General features: G+C 37.0%; 1 protein-coding gene across 7 annotated transcripts in view; it reads left to right on the top strand.

The window, feature by feature from the left end:
• The window catches only part of SYT14 (synaptotagmin 14), a 245,136-nt gene that overhangs the window by 68,131 nt on the left and 156,812 nt on the right, over positions 1 to 20,193 (top strand). For 4 of the 7 annotated variants that reach the window (XM_019821861.3, XM_019821860.3, XR_006591459.1 and 1 more), the window contains exons 1-3: positions 736 to 869; positions 2,739 to 3,992; positions 7,870 to 8,085. In XM_019821861.3, coding sequence (XP_019677420.1) covers positions 3,062 to 3,992; positions 7,870 to 8,085 — 1,147 coding nt within the window. In that variant the 5' untranslated portion in view covers positions 736 to 869; positions 2,739 to 3,061. Of the gene's footprint in view, positions 1 to 704; positions 870 to 2,738; positions 3,993 to 7,869; positions 8,086 to 20,193 lie in introns of those variants that run through there. The other 3 variants (XM_023248111.2, XM_023248113.2, XM_023248112.2) reach the window with 1 other exon arrangement.

Genomic DNA, 20,193 nt, shown 5'->3' with positions numbered 1-20,193 from the left:
GTTGTAACTGCCTTCACCAGACTGTTCTTGGAAGACAGAAACTGTGTATGTGATAATGCCTGGTGTATGGCTGCTAGTCTAAAATATTTGTTGACTGGAATGAATGAGTGGGATATGGTAGAAAGGAGACTTGGTCATTCCAGGCAAAGGGAAGAGGATGAACCAAGACAAGGCGTGAGGTAACGCATATAGTTGATTTTGAGGCAGTGAGTGGAACAATTTGAATGGAGTGTGATATTGAAAAGAGAGGCTGGAGCTTTGAATGCTAAGAAGTCTAGAGTTTATTAAATAAAATGGGCCATTGAAGCTGTTCGAGATTTTACTACTACTGTATGCTCTCATAAATTTTGCTAAGTAATACACCCATGCATGGGAAATACTTTTTTCTAATTCTTGGGTTAAAATTTTTGTAATGCTCTTAAATGGATAAATATATAGCTGCCTATGTTACAGACTCCTGTATTTTAAGAGTGTTCCAACATACTTTATGCAGAAACGTTTAGATTTGAATAAATACTGTTGAATGAATTGAACAGCTCATTAAAGCATGCAGTTTGTTTTTTCTTGTAAACCTGTGTGAACTATGACAATTAAAAAAGTATAATTCAAATAAGGCAGTAATCTAACATATGTGTGGGGGTTTCCTTCTTATTTGTAGCTTAAAGAGGAATAAATGCTTACAGCTGTGACTTTTTTTTCTCTAGTATCTCCAGAGGCAGTTGGATTTTTGTCAGCTGTTGGGGTGTTTATTATCTTGATGCTGCTCCTTTTTCTCTATATTAATAAGAAGTTCTGTTTTGAAAATGTTGGCGGGTTTCCAGATCTTGGTTCAGGATACAGTACAAGGAAGAACTCACAAGATAAAATTTGTAAGTATCACCGCTGCTTCTCTTGTTTGTTCTTTTTTCCTGTGCCATTCTGTTATTTTATTTTTTTAAATATATATGAGAAGGTTGGTTTTGACATTGTAAACTCACATTTGAGCACTTTTCTGTGAGGAAAACATTTGTTAAGTAAATTATGTTCCATTATCTTTCTGTTGTTCATGAATTGCTAGCATATTGCTTAAAGATGAACTGCATACTATCAGAAAATGACATTTTTATTTTTCATATGTAAGGCATGCTCTTGGGCCTCTGCTATGAGTAGATATGCTTTAAGAAGGAGTATCTTTTTGCTTAAATCGTAACTTGAATCATACTGTCCAAATAACTCTCTCGAGAGGCTTTTTCTCTATGTCCTCAAAAGACTTTTGAAAGAATTCACCCTTTTTTATCTGCTGTTGAATTCTCAGCTGGTGGATAATTTTATTGTTTGGAGAAAGCAGTTTTGCCTGTCAGCCTAGTGTATAGATAAAGTCTGGTTATAAAAATTAGGGTTCCTCTCCCTCCCTTGGTACTATAGGCATTATATCACGTTATATCACTTACTTCTGCTAGGTGTTAGCAGAGGCCTGTAATCTTGTTCTTTCTTTCATGCAAAGTGTTCCCTGGTGTTAATTTTTTTTTTAATATTATTATAAGAGTTCTTTATTTCCTGTTTCCAGAGACTGGCTTATTTAAATGATAGCAGAAGCAAGCTGCGAATTATAAAAGCAAGGTGCTAATTTAGAACAGTGTTGCAGAGCATTAGCAGAAAAACCTTGCCTTTCTTGTCTATGCACTGTGTTGGAGAGATGTTTTTCTCTTCTGGTAACTTAAAAAGCAGTAGCATCATTGTTTATACAGCCTATTGGTTATGGAATTAAATCTGTGACTTTTGCATTGGGAAACTATAGTACTTTATGTGATTTTGACTTAAGTTTAGTGTTTCTCATACTTCAACCTTGCTTTTGGATCATGTGTATAGAATGAACTGGTTTAGAGATAGCCCTTTGGGCAGCCTCCAAGAATTCCCTGGTTCAGCATTTCTGTTTTTCTGTTTGTTTGTTTTTGTTTTTGTTTTTTGAGGGAGGGGTCTAATGACCCCTTAACCCTCTTAAACACTCATAAACAGCTTTTGTTTATGTGAGTTATATCTATTAATATGTACCATATTAGAAGGTAAAACTGAGAAAATTTAAAAAATATTCTTATCAGTTTATTTGCTTAAAAAATCAGTGAGGCTATTACATACATGTTAAACGTAAGTAACATTTTTTAACTTAAAAACCTATATATTTTCTACTCCCCCACCCCCAATGGTGAGAAGAGTGCCATTGTTTTATATTTTTTTGCAAATCTCTTTAAATGACTGGCATAGAAGGAACAGCTGTTATTCTCATGTCTGCTTCTGTAGTCAATCTGTCATGTAGCCTCTGGAAAACTCCAGTGTTCATTTGTGAGCAAATGAAAGTGATAAAGTTAAATATCCCTTTATCGTTATAAAAATAGTTTTTACCTTGAGGATCCCTTGGAAAGGTTTGGGGAGCCTTCTTAATTTTTCTGAACCTTCTTTTTTTCACTTATTAAGTAAGAATAATAATATTTACCTCTTAGCATTGTTGTGGGATCAGGGGAGATAAACTTGTAAATCACAATGCCTTGCATCTGGTAGCCGTTCAGCAGATGTTCACCCTCTGCTCTCTCCTCTATTGTAACCTCTGTGCAAATTGTGTAGGTATTTTCCCTATAATATATTTGTTAGTTTGAAATGATATTGCTAGTTTGTTAATAATATAGGGTAGTTCCCCTGCATAGACTATTAATAAATAAACTAAAAGTCCATAATAAAAATCCTTTTTATACTTCTTCTTGCAGGTATAGAATAAAAACCGATAGTGTTTGAGGGGAAATTATTGTCTTGCTGCTGTTATGATAGCTATGGAGTGGGAAAAAATTTCATTACATTTAAGACAAGTGGTTTGATTTTTTTTTTTTTTTTGGAAGAGTCTTTGCTTCAACATATTTCTTTCAATGCATAATGCATTTACAGAAAGATTAAACGCTACAATGCAAAATAATAATATTGAGCTCATGAGTAACAACATTTAAGTAAATTTTAAATTCACATTCCAAAGTGGTTGATACTTCGAGAAGAGAAAATTCCATTATTGCATCTGTTAGGAATAAAGAATTAGAAAATGGCATTTTTCAAAAATTTCCAGCAGAATCTGCCCTCAGTGTCTTCTCTGGTGGACACAATCAGTAATGCTGTAGAAGATTTGACTGCTGCTGTTGGAGAAGTCAGCTATGCTTTCACTGACTCAGTGGCTGAACAGGTAACCAGTATGATCAGTGGCTTCCGCCCAGAAGAAGAAAGCTCTGCAGTAGCAGAAGCTGTAGATACTGCTAAGCCAGCAACTGCCACGTCACCACAAGTCTCCAAAGACAATAATTGTCAGAAAACACAGTCTAGTTTAGAGCACAGAGCAAATCAGATCAGTTGTTACAATACTTCAGTTTCACAAAAGCAAGAGCAAGGGATAAACGAAGAAAGAATTTTTAAACGTGTTAATGATAGGCAACAGACTCTGTCCAAATACCAAGAAAGTAACAATGCTGGTGGTGATTCTTCTTTGAAAGGGCACTTGAGTGATGGAGGGGTATCAATTATCAAACAGAATGCAAGGGCTATACCTGCTTGTCAAGAACTTGAAAGTACTGACAGATATAAAAAAAATGGATTAGGAATTCCTGATGATGGTAAGAATGATTTAAAGGAGGTAAGAGATCAAGAAATGAAAGAAAATCATTTAAAGAAGACTGAAAAGCGTATTAAAAGTAAAGGATCCAAAGGGAATGAGTGGTCAGGAAATGAGTGTTCTCCAGAAGATATTTTGGCAAGCAACAGACATACGATACAGAAACCCATCATGAAAGAAGACATGTATCCAGCACCATCAGCAAATTCTGAAGATAAGTTACACGGAAAACACAAAGAACAAATAAATCCAACAACGTGTTACAAAGTGAAAGGAGACATAAAAACAAAGCAAAATGAAGCCATTTCTGCCAACAAAGGAACAGCAAAGAGTAAAGATGAAAAATATTCTAAGATAATACCAAGAAAAGGTGAGGTCTCCTCCTAATGTGGGCTTGAGTGATAAAATTTTCTCTTGATTTTTTTTTAAATTAAGAAAACATCATCCAAATTTCCAAACTTTCCACTACATGTCTATAGATCTAATTGAAGATTTTCCTGGGGGCAGCTGGGTGGCTCAGTCATTTAAGCGCCTGACTCTTGATTTTGGCCTAGGTCATGACCTCACAGTTCATGAGTTCAAGCCCTGCCTCAGGCTCCACACTGACAGTGTGAGCCTGCTTGGAATTATCTCTCTCTCCCTCTCTCTGCCTCTCTCTCTCTCTCTGTCTCTCTCTCTCTGTCTCTGCTTGTCTCTCTCTCTCTCAAAATAAATGAATATACTTAAAAGAAAAAAGATTTTCCTGAATCCTCTTACTGGGAGACACTTTTAAGGTCATCCTTTTTTTTGGGGGGGGGGGGAGATCATTTATTTTGAAAGCATTCATGTTCTTTGTGCTAAGTTAAGTATTGTCCTGGTCCCTTCATTATTTGGCCACTTCTTCAGTGGCCCTAATTTTTCTTAATGTTTCTTTATTATACAACCTGAAACTCCATAGTTTTCTTAAGTAGTGTGCATTCTTTACTTAGCTGGAACTTATTTAATGAATTTTAACATTTTATATTTTTGTAATTAACCCCTGAGACCTTTATACTGTGTTGCTCTTCGAGTCATTCCCAATAAGAATCTTGAGTGATGGAGGGATATCAAGTATCTTATATTTTTCCTTTAGAGCAGTAGAGTTTATTTTATTGCATAACAGTCTTCAGAATAGGTCCATTCATTTAGCCACGTATTAAGAATTGTATATGACTTCTGTGTTTATAATGAGTATATGTGAATAATCTATTATTTTTCATGAGTTCTCTATGTAGAATTAAGATTCCAGCTAAGCATTTATATTTTCAGCCACAGTATTTGTGACAGTTTTCAAAACAAGGAGCTGACGGTGACTTGGTTTGGGTACAGAATTGCTCTGCACCTGCTGGTAATTGCTTCTGGTAAAATCCCTTCGTCATTTCCATTTATTGCTGACCAAAAGTACATTGGCTTTTATTTTAAAAATATGTATCTGACGTTTTAAAAAATAAATTTAGATTCTCACAAAATAACAAAAATCTGAGTGGCAGTAGCCGTGAGGAAGACGTTCGGTTCTGCTACAGGACATCAGACACAATCGGGATCTGCTATTTATCGATTATATTAATGGTCCTTAACTGATATAATAGAGGCCGATCCAGGATGGCTAGACTAGTTAGAAAGGGAAGCCAGTTTTTGGAAATACGTCCATCTTGGAGTCTACTCTTCTAGCAGATTTTTGATTGTCAAATTCAGTAGTTTTGGGTAGCCTTTGTTTCGTTTTGTTAGCCATCTTACTTACAGTAGCAGAAATAAGCAAAGAAGTAAAATAGAATAGTTTACATATTTTATTCAGAAAATAACAGAATAGACACTAGTAATAAATGCTACACAAGTAACAGTACAGAGTTAATTTTGTTTTGATTTGTTTTCATTCAGAAGCATGTTGGTACCTAAAACACCCAAGTATCTCTCAGGTATTCTAGATTATAGTCAGTACTAAACTTAATCATATTGTGTTCTTCTTCTTTTTCTTTTTTTCTATTTTGAGAGAGAGAAAGAGACTACGAGTGGGGGAGAGGGGCAGAGGGAGAGAGAGAGAGAGAGAGAGAGAGTCAGAGTGATAGAGAGAGAATCTTTTCTAAAGCAGGTTCCATGTTCAATGCAGAGCCCAGTGCAGGGCTTGATCCCACAACCTGGGGATCATGACCTGAGCTGAAATCAAGAGTCGGACACTTAATCAACTGAGCCACCCAGGCACCCCTAAACTGAAACAGACTATGTTCTAAAAATCATTTGAAAATCTTTTGACCCATAGATTACCTCGTCATATAGCTGAACTGTAATATTATTAGTTAACACTGAGAGTAATATCAAAATAACTAGTACCTGCATTTTAGGTTCTTTCATAGGGCTTATAGGGTATAGAAAGAGAAGGAAGAGTTTCCTTTTCTGTTTCTGAATACGAGGTTACTTTAGGTAATATTTTGTAATAGGTGAAGTGTGACTGCAGAATTTCTGGTGACCCTCCTCAGAGCTCTGCAGCCTTAGAGCACCACCACCATGGTATCCCACAATCCCACAAAGTGCTAAAAGCTCTCAACTGGGAGTCAGAATTCCCAGGTTCTGGACCAGATCAGCCATCACCTCAGCACCATCTAATAGCGTTTTCTGTAATGATGGAAACATTCCATGTAGTCCGTGTAGTAACCACTAGCCACACATGGCTCCTGAGCACTTGAAACGTGTCTGGTGGCACTGGGAAGCCGGGTTTTAAACTGCATTATGTTAAATAGCTGCATGTGGCTAGTGGCTAGTAATGACATTTTGGCCAGTGCAGAATACGACAGTGCTTATAGTTTTAGCCATTCATGGTTTTCTCTTGACTGAAAAGGAAGGCTTGGACTAGTGACATCAAAGCTCCCTTACTTCTAACTCTAAACATACCATCTATCGTATTTTAAATTACTTAGTCTGTGTCTCCCCACTTGAATGTCAAACCTTGATTCCTTTACTACAGATGATCTGAGCAGAGTATAAAGAGAAAAATGTCTAGACTGACCTAATAAATTCTACCTGCTGTGGTCTCTTTGTCTTTCCAGAGATGTTTTATAATTCTAAGAGGGTTGCATCTTAGTTTAAATGAACCCCAATATAGTACAGTTTCAAAATTTTTACTTTAAAAAATGGTAATAACTAGTTTTTTAAGGAATAATATAAATTTTGTGTGGCCTGAAATTTGCATTTGAATATACTTCAGTAAAATTTTCTTAGTAATTCTACCTTTCACAGAAAATCAGTGTATATCCTTCCTCATATTTTTATATGTGCATATTAACATACACTGCATGTGTGTGTGTATATTACATGTAGAAGTTTGTGTGTGTGTATGTTTTAAATAAGACATAGGTATGCCTTCTGTCTTATAACCTCTTTTTTCTTAACATGATGTTGTATTTATTCTTACCTGTGAGTACTTGTAAGTTCACCTCCTAATCTGTAGTGACTGCATAGTATATCATTGTATGGATTTATCATAATGTACTTAACCTAGGCCCAGGGATGGACTTTTAGATTATGTTTTATTTTTGTTTTCTGTTGCTGTTAAACACAGTGCAGCGAATTGTCTGAAGTACATATCTCTGCTCACCTGTTATTTTCTTAGAGTTCTTAGAAATAGAATTGGTAAATTCCTAGAAATGAATCAAAGACTATGCAGATTTAAAAGTTGGATATGTATTGCCAAACTGCTGTTTAGGAGCATTGTACCAATGAGAATACTACCAATAGTATACATCTGCCCATTCTCTGTTGAACTTCTGGCGCTAAGGATTATCATTTTTGAAAACTTGGACCAACATGATAACCAGGGTGTCTCTTGTGACATGAATTCTTTGAATCAGGCCCATATGTACCAGCAGTACTTCTGAGTTTCTTTGTGTGCAACTGACCCTTTAAAAAAGTTGTGTAAGGTGGCAGGCTCTGTTATTTCCTTTATCTGTAACCTGGTTGGAAAATCCCTGCAACATTATTATGTAATTAGAATATACAGATTGATCTTTTTCTATTAAAAACATGGAAACCTAAAGCTTCGGGTTCTTAAGTGAAAACGTTACACTTCTCTAAAGCTGAAAATTCAGATTGTGTATGTATATGTATATTCGTGTGTATATGGATATATGTGACATAACATCTGTGCATATATGTGTGTGCGTGTGTGTGCATATATCAAATTCATAATACTTTATGGTATTAAAATTTTGATTTGCTCTCCCTGTCACTCCAAATAGATAATTCCTACATGGACAAAGATGAGCACGGTTCATCCTCTGAAAGTGAAGATGAAGCGCTGGGTAAATACCATGAGGCCTTGTCCAGAACACACAATTCCAGACTTCCGTTGGCAGATTCGAGACAAAAGAACTACGCTTGGGAAACAAGACAGAAGTACAGTCCTCTGTCTGCGGAGTATGACGGCTACAGTAGTGAGGCATCGATAGATGAAGGTAAGATCGGTTGCTTCTTTTATTTATTTATTTATTTTGGCTCATACGCTGTGGTATTGGATTATTTGTGCCTAAAATTCTAGGCATCTGTGGCCGCACGATAAACAAGAGATGGCTCACAGAGTCACGTTTCCGTGAACGTAATCTATTGAAATCCAGATCTCTGGACCGAAGCCAAAACCCACAACACCTAAAAGCAAAACGCCAAGTAATTTAAAGACCGTAGTAATTCTGTCTCTCTTTTCCCAATGCAAGCGTGAGGTAGAAGATGCGAATCTGCTTTGTGTCACGTGGAATCAGTCCCCAGATACCTGTTAGAGGAACTGACAGAGTCTAAGGATCTCCTAGTGCTGGCCGTGATCCTGGAGTGTAAATGCACGCTCTTTCATTGAGTATGGCACCTAAACAGGAGCCAGATGCTCGTGGCACACAGCAGAAGTGGTGACCTGTTCTGTGCAGGGGGAAAAAGTGTCTGAGATGGATTTATTGAGAGCTGGTACTGTGCTATACTTTGCTTAAGGGCAACTTAAGGGATTTTCGAGGATTATTTTATCTCTAATTGATTTTTGCCTCATGTACTGGCATTGACTTAAAATTCAACCTATGTAGGACATACACGTCCACTCTAACACGTTTTTACATCTTTGTATAAGGGAAATAAAAGAGGTCTTGCCATTAATTGAAGCATGTTTATTTTCACATTTTAGGTAGGTTGCTCACATGCTTCATACAATGTATGACTACTCCTAGTAATTTTATCTTTATACCCAGATATGAGGAAAAGAACAGTATAGCTTAGACAGCATTTTTATTATTATATCAGACACAAACTATCTTTAATTTTATAGCCGTGCTTTGTGTTTAAGAGCCTATTATTCTGATTCCTTAAAGTCTTACCCCAGCGCATAGAGTTGTCAAAGGACCTAAAGCATCTTTAAGAAAAGTAAAATTGGCTTAATGCTAACTGATTATTGGTGTGCCTTCTTTTTATTTCTACTAGTATACAATTTATAGTAAGAAATCAATCAAATACTGAGTGATTACTATACAGAAAACTCATTATGAGATGCTAGGAAAGAAATTAAAATATTAGATTCTACCCTCAAAAATACCTTTCCTAGTACTAGAGAAAATAAAACATGTGATTACATGGGGCGCCTGGGTGGCTCAGTCAGTTAAGCATCCAGTTCTTGATTTCGGCCCTGGTCATGATCTCATGGTGTGTGAGATTGAGCCCACATTGGGCTCTGTGGTGACAGTACCGATCCTGCTTTGGATTCTCTCTCTCTCTCTCTCTCTCTCTCTCTCTCTCTCTCTCTCTCACTCTGCCCTGCCCCCGTTCTCTCTCTCTCTCTCTCTTTCTCAAAATAAATAAATTATCTTAAAAAACAACAACAACAACAACAACACGTGCTTACAAAGATAACTGAGTAATGCAAAGCAGTAAAGCCAGTCCCTAACATATGTACACCCTTATACCCCATCACATGCATAGTAGAACCGAAAGAGAATGGGATTTGAACCTGATCCTTGTTCACATTCTATGACTTAACATACTAGCTACAAACTTGGGGCAGTATAGTTAATTATTTTTAGGTTTGTTCCATTGTCTCTAAACTGTGGATTATACCTTTCTGATAGGGTTGTCATGAACATTAAATGGTATGTGTGGTACTTTTTGGCACAGTTCTGGCCTCTGTGGGTAAGTGACCAATAAATGGTCATTGTAGCTGAGGGTAGTGAAAACAGTAGTGGGGATGAGGGTGAGCAGTCATGAAGGAGCCCTGCATCTGTCGTCTATGACCCTGAACACTTACCTTTCTGCAGCTTCAGTTTAGGATTTTTATTTTTTCCTCCTCACTGCTTCTGCCCCCTCACTCCCTACAGTTCTCTGTGTCTTGATTGCTTCTGTCCTATAGTCCTGTTATCCTCAAATGGCTCTATAGTCTGGGGGAAAAGCAGTGACAAGAGAGGGCATAACCTCAGTGGCTCTTCAGTTCTTGCCCTAACCTCTAGAACTGACACAAATGTCCTGGAGTCACCTTCACATTTCATTTTATCCATATATTTAGGACCCATCTCACTTTTCTACCATTTCTACTCTAAATTAGTTGATAAAATACCCAGGGTGGATTGATTTTAGACATTCCAAATTTAGATTTATTTATTTCATAAACATTTGTTGAAAACTTTTTGTGTGCCATACTAGCTACCATGGACATAAAGATGAATAAAATATGCTTGTTTCAAAGAGCCCACAGACTAGAGGAGGAAGATCATTGGCCATATGTGTAATATAGTGTGATAAGAGGCCTATTACTTTAATGAAGAAGGTGCTGTAGATGGGAGGTGGGGATATGGGGAAATCTAATGTAACTTCGCAGAATAGATGAACTAGACTTGTGTAAGAACTGTTTCCAAAACCATGGAATTGTGATTGCATGAAAGCAGAAGACAGTGTATTTTAGTGTCTTTAACTTAGGATCTGTGTTTGGAGAATGGGCAGATAATACGATCGCATGCCATGCTTGGGAGTTTATTGTTTTATGGGAAATCTAGAGTCCAGGGAGATTTTTAAGCTGGACAGTGTGGCACTTTTAGATCAGTGTATTTAAGAAAGATTATTTAATTATTGTAACAAAACAAATTGGAGGTCGGACTACTGAGGTAGAAAGGACTAGTTAAGTAAATAGTGATGAGGGGCACCTGAGTGGCTCAGTGGGTTAAGTGTCTGACTTTGGCTTAGGTCATGATCTTATGGTCCATGAGTTCAAGCCCCCCGTCAGGCTCTGTGCTGACAGCTCAGAGCCTGAACCTGCTTTGGATTCTGTGTCTCCCTCTCTCTCTGCCCCTCCCTGCTCACACTGTGTGTGTGTGTCTCTCTCTCGAAAATAAACAAACAATAAATAAATAAATAGTGATGAGATCTTTATTGGCAATGAGTTTGGGGACAAAGTTCATAGATTTAAGGATGATAATAAATCTTGAATGATTGAATGTGTGCAGTGAGTGAAGAATCAAGATTTTTAAAATTAGTTTAGAGAGTATTAGAGAAGTAAGTTTGTGTGGAAGGGGGTAATTTAGTTTCCATCATGCTGAATCTGAAGTGCCTGGAATATCCCAGTGGAGATGGGTACCCTTATTGTTAAAATGCTGTCGTGGCAATTTAGGATGGAGAGATGACCGAGTGATAATGTAAGAAAGCAATAGATTAGGGGAATAGCTTTGTATTATAGATTATTACTTATTAAAAAGTCAAAAATTGCTTTGAGCCCAAGGTAGAATCAGTGGAGTAGGGGAAGAAAGGCAAATTTTACTGGTATGGGAGATTTCAGAGCTCAAGATCTTAGGTAAAAGCAATTTTAAGTGATAGTAAATTCTGAACATGCCCACACACAAAGATGCAGAAGTGCATATAAAATTCCAGAAAGTTTTAAGGAAGGGAGTAAAATATCTGTTGGGAAGGTGTGAGAGTTCTTTAGATAAATGGCATTTGGGTTTAACTTTGAAGAATGGGTGTAAAGTTGGTGAAAAGATGAGGTATTTTAGATAGGGGGAACTTCATAAACCCCAAAGTATGGAGTAAAGTCCACTTGGCTCCAACATGGATTGATGGATGGATGGATGGATGGATGGATGGATGGATGGATGGATAAATGGATAGATAGATAGATAGATAGATAGATAGATAGATAGATAGATAGATAGAAGTAGGAGACAAAATGGAAAGAAAGGTGAAATCTATAGCCTGGAGTGCTTCCCAGCCTAAAGTTAGTATTTAATTTGTTAGCCAGTGAGAACTCACTGAAAGTTTTTCATCAAAGAACCCATGAAATGGAATGTGTCTTAGATTAGCAACAGGAAGACTAGAAAAAGACACCAATTATGGAGGTCTTTGGAGTAGTCTATGTGGAAAATGGTAAAAATCTGAATTACAGTAGAGGTCATAGAAATACAAGAGGATAGGAGAGATATAGAGGTAGAATTGATCAGATTTAGGAGCTGAATATATTTGGAACAAATATGACACTGGTTGCCAGCATTGTGACTAGGAGAATGATGAAGTCCTTAATAGTTAGAGGTGGGACATAAAAGTTGTTTTATATGCATGATTAATTATATATATAATATATGTGTAATTATATATGTTACATGTAATATATATAATGAAACAAGGGTATTTAAGTCATTGGAAATGGCCATGGAGCTTGAAATCAGGAATGAGGTTAGGGAGAGAGAGATGTTTTCAGATGATACATACTAAGAAAATAGAAACCATGGGAATGGATTTAATTGTTGAGGGAGAATATATGGAGAGAAAAGATCAGGGAATCATTTTCTTTCATTAGCAGGAGAATTAAGGATGTCACTTAAATAGAGAAGGGAAAGTAAAGGCAATAAAATGGAGAATCAGGAGAATGTTGTCTGGAGAGTTTTGAATGCTGTACATAGACTGGGGAGGATAAGAATTCATGCAACCTCCTTTGTCCAATAGCAAGTGATCAGTAACATTCAATTAAAGTTTTAGTTGCTTAGAATAGTTAAGTTAGATTGAATCTTGTTGAGGAGAGAATAACTGGTCAGAAACTATACGTTTGCTGCCTGCACTTTCTTACACCTACTCTCTCCTTTTCAACTTGTGGAATTGAGGAAGAGAGGTAGTTGAAGGGGATTATAACCAGTGTTCCCCTTCTCCCTCCAGCCCAACAATGGAAACCCTCCTCTGGCATATATTTGGGAAGGAGAGGGATTTGGTTCAGATACACCTTTGAGTCTCCACCAGGTGGTGGTTCCTCTGCGTAGCTGACTCAGCAGAAGTACTGCTCACTTCATGGCTGCTCACCGAAGAGGACTGCTGAGTATAGTACTCTTGGTGGGATTTGAGGGATGGATGCTTTCCTTTATTGCTCTGATCTTTCATTCTGCATATTATTCTGGAAGTTTATATGGATCAAAATTAACTGATGTGTAGGTTGAGGTAACTAAAAGGAATTCCAGGGTAGGAGGAAACATATTCTTAAATGTACATTTTTTACATAACATACTATTACCTCATTAGTGCTGGTAAGAAACCATTAGTCCATTTCTCAACACTGACTACTTCTCATAGAGAAGCTTTGGAACAGCCAGTACTGGAAGTATGTGTAAGATCAGAGAGGGTCAAGGAGGGCCTGGGTGGGACTAGGAGAAAACAGTGCAGGATTTTCTGAGCAGATAGTTAAGGACTACCATATTGAGCGCCAACTGTGTACCTGACACTGTTAGTTTCTGTATACACCATACTATTAATCTTCACTGCAAATAGTTGTGGTAGATAGATTATCCCCATTTCACAAAAGTGAGAAGAGATTTTAGTAATTTTTAACTTAAGGCCACATGGTAAGTCACAAAAACTATACTTATCAGGTCCACTGCAAAATGAATGTTGTTTTAGCTTCTGTTAGGTCATCCCTGCTACTGCAGTATCCAACTACAGTCTCTTTCATACATGATTAACCTCTTCAGTTGAGTCCTTTAAAACATAAACTGATATTCTAGCAAAAGTAAGAATGTGATGGTGTATTTGTTATGTTTTCTCCTCTAGGTGGCCATATTAATCTTCCATTTTTTTCAACTACAATAGGGAATGATATCTGTAAGACATTTTTCCAGGAAAAAATAATATCCAGTTTCCTTTGTTTATAATTTTAATTTTATTTTTACTGTGTTCTTAAAATTTAAGGCATTTTCTGATAATCCTGTTTTATTCTTAAAAGGTTTCAGAGTTAAATAATAGGTTGGGGATATCTTATTTAAGAGTTGGTAAGATAGACCAACCTCTGAAATCCCATTCATGCTAATTAGTACTTTCCATTTATATATTAGATAGGAGAAGCCTATTAAAGATGATTTTATATGAAGATAATTTAATGTAAAATTATTAGAATGTCTATTATTTATAGTTTTTCATTCTTAGTTCACCATAGAGATTACCAGCCTATATTTCTATATCATGGCATAGCTCTGTGACTAAAATCATATGTTGTTATTTTGGGTGAGTTAATTGAAAATGCTATGTAAAATAATTTCTAGCACCACTTACTTCTTAGGGTATATAGCCCATATATATATACATACATCTGTCATTCTTTTTCTTACAGCTGCTTCTCAAGTTTCACGCTATTAATTTTGATGTTATCTCAAAATTAGGGGCATTAAAACATATTGAATTTGTTCATCTTATTTAAATGTTACTTTTAAAATAATTTAATACTTAAGAATAATAAATTATTTATACTTTAAGTCCATTTTAGCTGCTTTATAAACATTATTCTGTTAATTTTCACAATATCTTTGTGAAGAAGGCAAGAACAAAAAAATTCTGTCTGTATTTCCAGATGCCTTTGTCACAAAAATGTTTAATGTCTTAAAACAGTGAAAGTTATATATATTACATGGATTGCTTAGATCTCTGATGAACTTTTTGTTTGATTTCAAGTTTTTATTTATGCTCATTTTTCCTCTGAAGAATTGTGTGTGTGTAGCTTTAAACATGGCCAATTTGAAGAGAAATTGATCTTAAAGACTTCCTCTGCATCCTTGTGTTTTGGAGATCTTTTTACGTTTGCAGTAGCATAGAATTCTTTTATAGGGCTACTTTTGCAGGCTGCCTGTGACCTACGATGAGATGTCTTTGTACAGTTTAGATAAAGGTACAGCCTGCTATGTGGGGGAGTTAGAAAAAGGTATCATCTGTGAGTAGGGACTACATCATGATCAGATAGCACCTATTGAAGAAGAAAAAGGCATCCCTTCCTCCAATTATAAGATTTGGCAAACCCAATACAGGCTATATTTCAGTACCCCCGTCCATTAGGTAACTTTTTGCAGTGCACAGACTGTACAACCATACACAGGGCCCTGAGCACCTGTGTTTATACATTTCCAATATTTTTTTTTAATATGAAATTTATTGTCAAATTGGTTTTTATACAACATCCAGTGCTCCTCCCAACAGGTACCCTCCTCAGTGCCCATCACCCACTCTCCCCTCCCTCCCACTCCCCATCAACCCTCAGTTTGTTCTCAGTTTCTTAAGAGTCTCTTATGGTTTGGCTCTCTCCCTCTCTTTTTTTTTTCCTTCCTCTCCCCCATGGTCTTCTGTTACGTTTCTCAGGATTTCCCGTCTTAAAATAAATTGTTGAAGTTTCTGTGTTTTCCATGGTGAATCTATATTGATCCTTCACATTTCTTTTTCTTTTTCTTTTTCTTTTTCTTTGTCTGAGATACTTGTCTGGTAGCAGCTAGCAAGAATGATAGAAATTAAATGGTAGTCATTAAAGATATCCTTGATTGATTACAAAACTGAAACCCAGAGACATGTGATTTTACTAAGATCATAAAATTCGCTAATGGCAAAACTGAAGCTGTAAGCATCTGTAACCAGAGAATAGGTTGATGCTTTTATTTTTTTAATTAAAAAATTTTTATATGTTTATTTATTTTTGAGAGAGAGAGAGAGAGTGCACAAGCGGGGAATGGACAGAGAGAGACACACACACACAATTTGAAGCAGGCTCCAGGCTCTGAGCTGTCAGCACAGAGCCTGACGTGGGGTTCAGACCCACGAACTGTGAGATCATGACCTGAGCTGAAGTCACACCATCAACCAGCTGAGCTACCCAGGCGCCCCAACAGGTCAATGCTTTTAAAAAGAATTATTCAGACAAAAAATGACAATAACAAAAAAGAGAAATAGACTCATACATATAAAGAACAAACTAGTGGTTATCAGAGGGGAGGTGGGTAGGGGGATGGATGAAATAGATGAAGGGGATTAAGAAGCACAGATTTCCAGTTATAAATAAGTCACAGGGATGAAAAGTACAGCATAGGGAATATAGTCAATAAATATTGTAATAACTTTGTGTGGTGACACATGGTAACCACACTTACGGTGGTAAGCATTTCGTAGTGAATATAATTGTTAAATCACTAGATTGTACACTTGAAACAATATAAAATTATGCATCAACTATACTTCAATTAAAAATAGATTTTTAAAAAAGGACTGTTCAGTAACCAAGTAAATAGATAAGAGATGCACTATAAATTGAATACAGGCTGTGTCCCTTGCTAGGGGTTGAGGTATGTCTGCTAAGTAGAGGAATAATGCTAATAACAGTCTTGCATTTATGTAGACTTGACTCTTTTATCTACAGGCTTCTGTTAGCAAAGTCTATAGGAAGTCAGTCTCAAGTATAGTTAGGGAGCATGACATAGAGTCACAAATGGACTGATAATAATCTTATTACCTGAGGGCAGCAGTGGGTGGTTTAAACTGACTGGAGTATCTGTATTCACTGTACGTTCAAGCTTACCAATGAAGCAGATCTCATAGGAAACTATCCCTAATGAGAGAGGTGCAATTCTATTTGTCCTCCGGCATGTGAGATACTCTCCTTAGGGAGGTATAATAGAAACTTGAAGCTACTTCTAAAAACTGTGCCTAACATGCCTATCAGGTCTACCGCCTAAGGACAACCATCACTGCTTTAGAATGGGATGGAATTCGGGAGGACAGTACAGTGCATAGGCCTCAGGACGAAGGAGCCCACAAGCCAGAGGGATGTTGATTAAATGTGGCTATTGTTACATTTATTTTTACTGTCCTTCAGACACTGCTAAAGTCTTTGTGTGAAACATTTCATTTTATCCTCACAGAATTTTTTCATTTTATTAATATTAAATAATTTTTTTAGGGGCGCCTGGGTGGCTCAGTCGGTTGAGCGTCCGACTTCGGCTCAGGTCATGATCTCACAGTCTGAGTTCGAGCCCTGCGTCAGGCTCTGTGCTGACAGCTCAGAGCCTGGAGCCTGCTTCCAATTCTGTGTCTCCCTCTCTCTCTGCCCCTCCCCTGCTCATGCTCTGTCTCTCTCTGTCTCAAAAATAAAAACGTTAAAAAAAATTTTTTTTTAATTTTTTAATGTTTATTTTGGGGGGAGGGGCAGAAAGAGAAAGAGAGACAGAGCTCTCCACACTGACAGCAGAGAGCCTGATGCACCCGATGTGGGACTCGAACTCATGAACTGTGAGATCATGACCTGGGCTGAAGTCAGATGCTTAACTGACTGAGCCACCCAGGTGCCCCTCATTTTATTTACTTATCTGATTATTTAACTAGTATCCCAGTTTTAGAAAAACAGTAGCTTAGAGAGGTCCATTAGGATGCCCAAGTTTACGGTTTACAGCTACTTTAACAGTTGGGGTGCAAATACACCTTCATTTGATTCCCGTGCTCAGGTGCTTGACCAGTATAACATACCATATCAGGTACTCTCCTACCTAGTACCAGGATAAAGAAACTATTTTTTTCTCCAAAAAAATGATGCCTCATTGTTCTCAGAGAATTTTGTGAAGACGTTGCTTCTAGGAAAAGAACCATACAACTGGGAAGGATCCAGGGTTTTGGTCTTGGACTCAGAAATGAAGCACTTATTATGCCTGTTGTATTTAACAAAATACTTGGGCAGACCTTCTGCAAGCTGTACAGAGCAGTAAGGGCCTAGAGTTTATGTGCAAACTTCTTATCCTCAAAACCCAGTACAGGGGCGCCTGGGTGGCGCAGTCGGTTAAGCGTCCGACTTCAGCCAGGTCACGATCTCGCGGTCCGTGAGTTCGAGCCCTGCGTCAGGCTCTGGGCTGATGGCTCAGAGCCTGGAGCCTGTTTCCGATTCTGTGTCTCCCTCTCTCTCTGCCCCTCCCCCGTTCATGCTCTGTCTCTGTCCCAAAAATAAATAAACGTTGAAAAAAAAAATAAAAATAAAACTGTAAAGTATATTATAGGAGATTTAAGAAGCCCCATCTAATATTTTAAGTCTTTGTATCAGTCTCAGCAGTAATTAAGGATACCACCATCAGTATGATACTCAAGTATAGTTCAATGTTGTAAATATGGACTCTAGTAGGCATAAACTAGTCAACCAATAAAAAGCTACACCTTACCTTGTGATGCACTGGTAGGAACATCAACAGTGAATACACAGAAGTTAATGGCATTCACTCATGTTCAACTCAGAATCAACCACCATTCATACTTTAGTATTTTTTTTCCCAGAATTTTTTATGGCTGCAACTTAAAACAGTGTATATAGTAATAAATGAATACATGTTCCTTCAAAAGTTTAACCTGTTAGATAGTTAAATGTTTCCTTATCTTGTCCCCTTCCCCCTTCCCAGAGGGAAGCATTATTGTCAGTTTGGTATATATCCTTCCACTCTTTGTTTTAATGCTTTACAAACACACAAGCTGCTCACAGAATACTTTTGTGTGTTTTTGAACTTACATAAATGGTTTTATCATGAACTCATTGAAGATACAATGTTCCTCTTTTCTTGGGAAGAAGGAGTAAAGTAGACAGTAAATGAAAGGAAGTCAAGAAATATCAATTAACAGAATAGGCTGAATAAAATTAAAATCTTCATTAGTTTCTCAACTTCTTAAGACTAGGGACTGAGTCTTCTGCCCCTTTCCTACTATCCCCTCTTGCCTAACATAATCTGATTAAATCCATTAACTAATTTTTGGGGGTGAGTTTATATCTTAGATGATTGTTTTAAATTAATCTGTAGTTTGTGGACCAGTAGGCAGATTCTTTACTGTTAGAAGTTTCTAAATTAAAACTGTTGTCTTAAAAAATTGGAAAGGAAAATGTTATCAGAGTGTTAAAACATGAAATCATAATTATTTAACTTGGGAAATGCCTTATTTTTAAGTTTATTTACTTATTTTTTGAGAGAAAGAGAGAATGAGCAGGCAAGGGACAGTGAGAAAGATGGACAGAGGATCTGAACCAGGCTCTTTGCTGACAGCAGAGATCCCGATATGGGGCTCAAACTCACAAGCTGGGAGATCATGACCTGAGCTGAAGTCGGACACTCAACCGACTAAGCCACCCAGGCTCCCCAAAATTGCTTATTTATGATGCTAATTCCTCATATATCTTTCTTTCACATTTTTTTATAAGTGATACTGATTCTGTACTGCTCAGTAAAAAAAAAATTATCACTGAGAAAGAGAATATAAATACTTACAAATGAATACCGGAACTGAAGAATGTATCGATGCTGTTGGTTTCTTATTAAAAGCTTTATTGTGAAGATGATCATTAGAAATTGATAAATTTCTCTGTACTTTTTTCCAACATTTTTCTTCCATGTTTCCCACTCTGCACGTGGTACATGATATAGACTTAATTGTTTGTACTAAGTTTATTTTTATATATTCTCTAAATGTTTTCAAAACACTCCTGAAATTTTAACACTTTTTTTTTTAAGGAGTTTGCCTTGAAACTGAACCTCAGTTTGGGGTGATATCACTCAAATACTTTTCCTTTCCAGTTTCTGCCATAACACAAAGTAGAATAAGAGTTAAGAAAGGGAAACAAAGGAGACAGTTATGACAATGAAAGCATGAACTAAGTTGTTTACCTGATAGTATCAGAAGAACATATCCTGTCTGCCCCATGTTTGGACAGAGGTGAATCACAGTTTGAGTTTTGAGAAGCAAAAGGAAAAGAGGCCTGAATGGAGGTAAACTTTCATTGGCCAATGGGGGGAGACGGTGAAGGTTAAATTAGAGACACAGTGACACAAGTTCTGCATCATGGCATGTAGGTACTCTTCCTGCTTCATTCTTCTTGAATAATTACTGAGCTGTGTCAAAGAGGTAAGTAACAACTTAATTAACAGCTTTTGAAAAAATGAAATTGAGGTTCTATTTTAATTTTATTACTTATTTAATGTTTATTTTATTTTTAAGAGAGAGAGACAGAGCGTGAGCGGGGGAGGGACAGACAGAGTGGGAGACACAGAATTTGAAGCAGGCTCCAGGCTCCGAGCTGTCAGCACAGAGCCCAACACTGGGCGCAAACTTAAGAACCAGGAGATCATGACCTGAACCGAAGTCAGACGCTTATCTGACTGAGCCACCCAGGCACCCCTGTACTTTAATTTTAAAATTCTGAAAAATCTTTCATCTAAGCAGTCTCGGTGTGGGGCTCTCATTTTGAGATTTCCTGCCTATGAGAAAAAAATTACTTTAAAATCTCTGATGAATGAGTCAAAAAT

Source organism: Felis catus, chromosome F1 (genome assembly GCF_018350175.1).
Source record: "Felis catus isolate Fca126 chromosome F1, F.catus_Fca126_mat1.0, whole genome shotgun sequence".
In the NCBI taxonomy this organism is placed as follows: Eukaryota; Metazoa; Chordata; class Mammalia; order Carnivora; family Felidae; genus Felis; species Felis catus.
This window is presented reverse-complemented; position numbering and strand designations above follow the sequence as displayed.